This window comes from Cylas formicarius, unplaced genomic scaffold (assembly GCF_029955315.1).
Source record: "Cylas formicarius isolate icCylForm1 unplaced genomic scaffold, icCylForm1.1 PGA_scaffold_4__25_contigs__length_36172078, whole genome shotgun sequence".
In the NCBI taxonomy this organism is placed as follows: Eukaryota; Metazoa; Arthropoda; class Insecta; order Coleoptera; family Brentidae; genus Cylas; species Cylas formicarius.
The window spans coordinates 24,022,903-24,031,396 of record NW_026844334.1 but is presented as its reverse complement, the minus strand read 5'-3'; the positions used below and the strand labels follow the sequence as shown (position 1 = coordinate 24,031,396).

Below are 8,494 nucleotides of genomic sequence, written 5' to 3'. Positions count from 1 at the left end.
CCTATAACATAAATAGCTCTACAAAAGCTCTCGTATAATAAATATTATCTTATGGATGAAATTAATGTTATGGTTTCAGGGATTATATTTGAAGGGCAAATTACTAAAACAAAAAGTTAATTTTATTATTTATATCGAGATACACCACATTTGTGTTTTTAAATGACGCTTGACGTTTGAGATGGTCCAGTGAAGAATTTTTGTGGCCCTATTTGTCGACAACTACGAAACATTATATAAGGATAGCAGAGTATTTTTTTTATTCGAAAACTTCTCTTGTGGTGTCCAAAGAAATACAAAGTATAGAGTGTTTGTATGCCTGGTTATTCAGTTTTAATGCACAAGAGTTTTTTTTTTTGTGAAACTATACACACCATCTCCAATGCTTATGGGAGCAAGGTGAATATTTGCTTTTAATTTGATCTAAGGAACGCTTAAAATAATTATTAATTTAAAGTAAATTGTCCGACAATTCTAACAACGACAAAGGAACAAATGAAAATAAGGAGTTATAAAACGTATTTTTCTCAACCGCTCTTCGTGTGCATAATAATTTTTATCTTCGAACAGAATCTAAGACGCTTAACTTATTTAAAGTTGGATAATGCCTTTAAGAGTAAATTTATATTTTGTTTTGATTCTGGGTAAGGGAGTTGGTAAAATGTTTACTGTTTGAACACAAATATTGGAAAAGCCTCTCCAAATCTAACGGTTTGGTTTAAGGTTTTGATAGAATTTTTTTGAAAGTACAAATTGTGCAGATTTCTAAACAAACAAAAAATAGCATATTGTATTCAAATTTTTGGTTTTTGGTACCCAGATTTATTAATTAATTCTTTGGTAGGTACGTATCTAATAATATAACCTATGAGAAATCGATTAACTATTTGTGTAAACGGAACATTTGCGCGGGAAATAAAACTCACAGATTTTTCACAAATAAGACAACAGCCGAGGCGACGATTAAATCGATGGAAACACAGCGAACGTATTCCCCATCGAAAAAAAAACAAAAACAAATCGCGAAACTGAGAGACTCCACGCGCACCATATGCTCGGTACATCAGCACCGTCGTGGTGTGGGGACGCGAGGGGGATACCAAAACAACGGACTGCCGCCGCATATAAAAGGGCGTCGCGATGCCCGACATGAAACATTTTGACAAACGCGCTCGTAAAAGTGAAACCGAAAGTGTTTTGCGCCGTTTTTTATCGGTTTCCGGCACAAGGAAAATAGTTCGGTTTGCAGTTTTTCGGTGTTTTTTTATTCCTCCAAGTGAATTTTCCCTCGCGCATTGGAAACAACGAAAAATCATGCGCCCTCCGTCGCAATATCCCCAAGCAGTGGTAGGTGCCGAGGCGGAAACTGAAGAACCTGACCCGAGGTTGATGGCGATGATGATCAGTACCAGGCTGGCCGGCAGGGCTGTGATAAGGGTTGTCGGAAGGTGTAACGAAGCCCAGGAGAATCAGGAACTAGGTCAGTTTCTCCTAACAGAAGCGACTATAGAGAACACTAAATTTTCGTTTAGTGCTTTGGGTTCTTTAATGCTTTCCTCTCTACATATTTGATACTTTCGTTGCAACGAACTATAAAATTTAAAACAGCAATAAGGGAGCAAGGAAGAGCGAAACTGAATAGGCACCTGCAAAAATTATCAACCGGAACAGAAACAATGACACACAAATCAGACACCGGCTAACTGGTATCGAATGTAACTTTGTTTTACCTGGATAATTTCAATAAATAGGCCAGCTTTTGTTTCGGAGAATGATACCGTCCTATAAGTAAACGCGCAATTTTCATAAACCTTCATTGCGATTTCAGAGATATCTTTATCTTTTTAGTGTACGTTTGTTTACTTGATTAAACTGATGTGCCAGTTAATCGCACGCTCCAAGCACAATGCAAATGTAGACAACTTGAATTGCTAAAAGCCTAAGACTAAAGAGTACCAATTAAATAAGGAATCAAGCTAAATGCGATTATAAGGTTTTTCATGGGTGTCCTGTCACCTACACGGCAACAAACGTATCCATAATAAGAAAATTATTATCACAAACCTATGACAAATAATCAATTTTGTTGATCGTATATTTTGACACCGATCTACGCATCGACAATTTAATCCATAAGAAAAAAATATTTTTAGTTGAGTTCTTTTGATCTCCGATTTTGAAATGTGTGGTTTGTATTTATGAGTTATATGAGTTACTTAAAAAGTAACATTTATTATGATAGGACAGAAGGCATGTTTGCGTAATAGTAATTTTATGTTGTTATGTTGAAATTAAAAATAACAGTAAAGCAGCATACAGTATTCAACTTTTTAAATAAAATTTTGTTTGGAATGTTGAAAATGTAAGGTCGCATTTGGAAAACAAAATTAAACACAACTTTGCAACATGTGATAATGAGAAGTTAAAATTTTACTGAGGGAGTTATCGAAGAGCCATAATTGGATATTATTAATATCAGAATATCATTGGTGTCCAACAATTTTAATGAGATTTTCACAGAGAGCATCAGAACTATTTTGCTTGTGTTCAGTTTCGCATTTCATATGGAATAATGTTCTGGGATTCTTCCATCAACCCAGAATTATTAGGCACATTTTCAACCTGCAAACCAGGACTTCCTGCACACCGTATTTTGGCACTCTAGGTAACCTTACTGTTCCATCACTATTTTATCTGTTGGTGGGGTCATGTTCGTGAAGAAAAATCTTGGTCCTTTTAGCAACAACTCTGATTTTATGACAAGTCAATGACAACTATCAGCAGAAACAGGGCCGGACTCCCTGTACATAACTCAACTTCTTTTTTCATATTATCCGGCGGCATAGTTGAACACAGAAAGAAATTTTACTCAAATGCTTTTATACTTTTAATTTTAAATTTTGGGTTATTTATTTTAATTTTTTGTAAATTGTAAATATTTAATTATGCCAGGGAAAGTGATTTTTTTTGGAAATAGAGGATAATTTCACATTCGCTTAGTTTCGCTAAATACTCTAGGTTATATAGAGTGTTCAATATAGCTGCTAAAACGAAAAACAAAATTATTTAAAATCGTATCGTCTTAAAAATTGATTGATAAAGTAGCTACTAAAAGCTAATAACTAACACAATTTTCAAAATTTTACCGTAAATCAGTAACCGAGTGTTTGCATATTAGCATCTAGTCGTATAATGATGGATATTAGCAAAACCCAATAGATGATACTTGAACTCAAAATATGTGGTGATATGATGTAATGGAATCGTGGAAAAATAAGAATCGTGTGAAGTTTTCGGACTTTCAATGTTTTATATTCACAATTATTGTGAGTACCCGGTCGAAACAATTTATGACGGACTCTTGGATTCCGCACTTTTTCTTACCGGTCAACCTTATCCTGCCCATAAATGGCGTATAAAGGTCACTGAATTGAATCGACAAAGCGAAAATAAAACCAAACAAACAGTTCTAAGTCTGTTTATGGAACAAAATACAGGAAACCGTCATCTAGTCGAATCATTCAATTTTTCCCTTGGAACTAGTTACGTTGAGAGTAATCGGCAAAAAAGTATTCGTCCGGTGATTGTAGCATGGCTAATTAGAAAATATCCCATGTGAAAGTACGCGAAAGATCGCACGATCGAATATTATCTGTTGGATTCGTTTAATGCAACTTTTTAATGAATTATTCGCTTTTACGAATTGTTCGCAAACTGAATTGACAAAGAAAAACTGCTTTTTACATAATAACCTAAGTAAAGCAGGAGTTACAAAAGTTATAGAATTTGAACTAATATCAAAGAGTATGAAGGTAAGTAATTAATGCAACTATAAAGTATCAAAATTCACAGAAAACTTTTAGGAAACATCACAATAACGCAAAAAAAAAATCTAATTTCCAATGTTTTGGTATACAAAATACATGCGTAAATAAAAAGCGTAAGTGCAAGTTTCTGCTAATTACGATATCAAGTGTGATTTATTGTTACATTTTTACGGAAATTTCTTTTACATAACTTCAATATTTAGCATTTTTTTAATTAATTGAAATTCATTCAATTTTAAAAAGTAAAACCTTTATGTCCAAAGATGAAAATCATATCAATACGCTCATATTTTCGGTAAATCTTCATTTCCGCTAGACAACACCAAGACAATAATAATCCAAATTTCGACTATTCAAAAAAAAACTATCTGTATCATTCGATGAGTAATTAAAAAGTATTTTCCGGGTAAGTTGCTAAATATCCCTATTCAATTAGCTTGAAGGTTTACATATAAATATGATCTAATTTTACACCTTACCGTAAATTAAAATGTTAAAACTGAAAAAAGATTTATAGAAGTAAAAAATATTTTTTCCTCTACTGGCTAACTTAAATTTAGGTGTAACTTCTTCATAATATTTTAGTATAAAATATAAACTTGCGGTTATAACCATCATTTTGAGAAAAAAGGTCGATTAACATTTTTCAGATATTTCATAATTATTACTTTTTGCAATTGAATTGAATACAAGACCGTTAAGGCGTAATAAACTGTTTCCTTTTCAAGGAAAATAAAAATCCTTTGGCGCTGGGAAGGTTTTAATAAATTTTTGTACCAATAAAGACCTATTGGAAATCAATCCAAAAATGTGCCGCATTTGTTGGTCGGGTTAGTCCTTAAAATATCCTTTCTAATAAGGCGGAAGTGCTCTTGATACGCGCACAGAGTTAATCCCATGGTGTGTTTTTTATGACTAAAGCCACAAATAGCATGCTATATTTTTAGCTGCGATTTCCCATTAGAGTCGGTGCCAGGATTAGAATTTCTGTTTTAATTATATAAATAAGATGTATTTTTGAAAATTAAGCGGTAAAAATAATAAGTTTGGTTTTTTGAATCTGCGTTGAATTGCTGAAGCATATATTTATATATTTCCGCATAATAAAATCTTTCTACCGTAATTAATTTTTTGAACCATATTAGGTCGAAGTTGTTTACTTTCGATATGATCAAATTATTATACAGATCAGTTATTTCATCCAATTCGAATTCAAATTTGAATAATTTTTTTATATTGCACTAAAACTAATTATTTGGCATTATTGCTAATTCCATTGCGCACTTATACAATAATAATTATCTTTATTACAATGTTGACAAGCGTTCCTGTACAAGCATTTTTGAAATGTATTTTGCCGATTTAGCTGTCAACTAAATCCAAAATAAAATTTAAAAATTATATACCGCTTATGCAGGCGTATCTAATCCTCCATCCTCTTAGTTGGTTCATCCTACCGATATACTGGGCACTAAAAGTATATTATGCAACAAGGTCAGTAAACAGCATTTGATTCAAGAGTTTATTTGGCACGAGCGGAGCGTAGCGGAGCGAGGGCTTAATAAATGAGTGAGATAGAGTTTACCAAACATGTTGCATACTATATTTTTTCTACGACTGTCACGAAAAAATCACAATTTAACAAATTAAAAATAATAACAAATTATCGGATTACTAAAAACAAAATATTTATTAGCTGAAATTAAACCTATTCGGTTCTGCTATTGTTGTCTCTTTTGAACCGTGTTTCGTTAGACAAAGAGATGTAAACAACGGAATAAACACAATTTTAAAACATTATGTTGTTTATTTAACTTTTACAATTGATGATTAAGTAGTTTATTTAAAGAAAAACACTGGAATTGGATAAAAAATCATCCAAGGATAGAGCTTTTAAGAGAATTAAATTTTTAAGATTGTATAAGCAAGAAAAAGCGGGCCCTAACCTTCAATTTTGTTTTGTTTGTACTGATGAGAGATGGATATTTGAAAATAGTACAATTGGTCTTGTCAAGATATTAATATAAAAACTGTAAAAACCACTAAAGTTCATGTGATCGGTATGCAAAATTTCTGTGGGAAACTTAAATTATAAATTTCACTTTACTTACCGACTAGTCCACTAGATTTTAATTGTAGCTTACAGCACTTAGTATTTAAATTGTCTGATATATTGCATAACATTTTTCTATGTATTAGTTTTTGGGTACATTTTTGCAAAACAAGACGAATACATTCACTGACATCACCGTTATAATTGAGAAACGTCAAAATTCAAACCGTGCGGTAAATCTCCAAAAACATCCGATTGCCACCAAACCCGTGCGGAAAAATCCCGAAAATGTCCGAAGTGGCTCGGATCCGTGGTAAACGAAACTGACTTGATAAAGTGACGCTTCTCGTACGCTAGATCGGTGTGTAATGAGGCATTTTACTGACGGGAGTAGAAAAACATATTTTTTTTTGTAAAAGACCATAAATTGCTCAAATGAAAATGTTGTGCAGAAAACCGTACATCAAAGAAACGCGCCAACATTCATTATAAAAACATCATTCAATGAACATGCGAAAGTGCTTTTCCTATATTCTGCGCCATACACCTATTCAAAAATCGGAACAGCATATTAGCAATATACTAAAAATAAATTCGGACAGGCGCAAACAGCAGCGGAAACCCAAAATCCATCTGCTTGCGTTTTCTGCTGGAAACTAGGACGATTTATGTTGAAATCCTGTACAACCAACCATTTTGAAAAAAACTGTGGCCCGTATTCCGCGCCCATATTCCTTAATCATGGCTTCGGCGGTAACTAAAGTGATTCACAGGTGCGATGATGCAAAGGAGAATCAAAATTTAGGTAGACCTGCTATTTGATCGTTTTTTATTGTTATATTTTAGGTGCCTATTTGTAGACATATGGTTTGCTGCAAACCTTCGAGCTGACATTTTTTTTCAAATTTTTCTCAGCCTTTATGCAAAGAATTCTTACGTAATAGAATTATTATTCGATGAAATATTTGGATATTCTAAACGTAAAATCAGTCCTGCATATTTAATATTTTATTGGAATCGTTTAGTAAACACTCAATGTTTTCTAATATGTAATGTCCATTAATTAGGTTTCGAGAAAGTCTATGCAGGTGGCATATAGGTAGGTACGAAATAAAACAAAGAGTTACGTAAAAATTATACTGGATCTTCCATTTCACTTCCGTGCTTTTTTTATAACACGCGTCAAAGAAAACGTTTCAGTCGTGACTATTCTAATATACGGGGTTAGTTCGAGATATTTGTAGATGTTTAATTGACAACCGTCTCCCGCGTGACGTTAACTGGAAACATTTATGTTTTTCAGATCTTTCCAATTGCCAGTTAATGCAAGTACCCGACGCGGTTTATCATCTGATGAGGCACACCGAACTCAAAACTTGTGATCTCAGCGACAACGTCATCACCAAAATACCTCCCAAGTTTGCTGTAAAATTCAACCTTATCACGGACCTCAATCTTTCACATAATCAAATGTCAAAATTGCCTGAAGAATGCGCCGAAATGGGCTCGCTAGAAAGGCTTGATATATCCCACAACACTTTCACATCTCTTCCGACATGTATATTTAAGATGCCAAAACTAAATCAGCTTAATGCCAATGACAATCATATAGTGGGTAAGCTTGTCGCATTTTTGTACCTACAAAGTAGTTGACATTTTTATATATATTTCAGATATAGAAGTAGATTTTCTAGAAGAAGCTCCGTCGTTGCAAAACATAGATCTGACAAGAAACCCCATTACGCCCAGAATACACGATCAGCTATCGCGCATTACTAAAATCCGGATATCTCTATCGCCAAGAGAGAAAGAGGACTGGGAAGATCTTACTATCTAAGTTGCTTTTTTTGTGATAAACTTAAATAGGAACTGCCATTGGTGCCAACTTGTGCATGATTTACCTAGGAAACATTTAACAACTTTGCGGATATCCTAAATTTATTATAATTATTATTGCAATCCTTATAAGTTCTATATGCTTACAAACAGATAAGTATTTTTCCTTTTAGAGTTTTCTTTAAACAAAATTTTCTAATTGATATGATGTTTCCATGGTTCTTCACCACTATCAAACAGTAGCGTGAAATACCTACTCTGAACTTTTATTAAGCTCTATGAAACTTAAAGTGTTTTACGAGCTGTTTTATTAGATCAATTCATCCGGTGGGTGATATTTATGTATATGTCAACATAAAATGCAGTTTTTGATATAGTATAGTATAATTAAGAGTACTTATTTGTATTTTTATAAAAAAAACTCATAAATGTTAATTTTTCATACATATAAGTATTTAGTGCATAGCAACTAAATCCTGCAAAGGTTTGAATTCGAAACACTTATATTCTTTAAGTGCTACGATATAACTTGTGTGTGTGTACATTTTTTCTAATTTCTGAGTTACGAAATTCTTTGTCATCTATGAGTTTGCCGAAACTTAATTAGTTTTGAGACAAACTACAACTGAGATATTAATCACACTGCTGATATTTTTATATCGATTTAAGTATTTGACATTTTGTCTGTTCATCTAGTCTTACTGTGATAGGGATAATTTTAAAGTGTCCTTAAGTTTTTAATGTCTAGATGCAAATGTCAAATAAAATGAAAATATAT

The 8,494-nt window shown here is 32.9% G+C and overlaps 1 protein-coding gene across 1 annotated transcript; it reads left to right on the top strand.

The window, feature by feature from the left end:
- Positions 1 to 1,137: 1,137 nt before the first annotated feature.
- On the top strand, positions 1,138 to 8,420 carry LOC132700400 (leucine-rich repeat protein SHOC-2). Its single transcript, XM_060667695.1, has 3 exons — positions 1,138 to 1,480; positions 7,184 to 7,495; positions 7,554 to 8,420. The coding sequence occupies exons 1-3, from the start codon at positions 1,141 to 1,143 to the stop codon at positions 7,715 to 7,717; spliced, it is 816 nt and encodes a 271-aa protein (XP_060523678.1). The 5' UTR covers positions 1,138 to 1,140; the 3' UTR covers positions 7,718 to 8,420.
- Positions 8,421 to 8,494: the final 74 nt, after the last annotated feature.

Excerpts from the sequence above, each read along its gene's own strand:
- LOC132700400 (XM_060667695.1), top strand. The coding sequence starts at position 1,141 with ATGCCCGACATGAAACATTTTGACAAACGCGCTCGTAAAAGTGAAACC. Across the intron at positions 1,481-7,183 it reads CCAGGAGAATCAGGAACTAG|ATCTTTCCAATTGCCAGTTA; the intron begins GTCAGTTTCTCC and ends TATGTTTTTCAG. Across the intron at positions 7,496-7,553 it reads CAATGACAATCATATAGTGG|ATATAGAAGTAGATTTTCTA; the intron begins GTAAGCTTGTCG and ends TATATATTTCAG.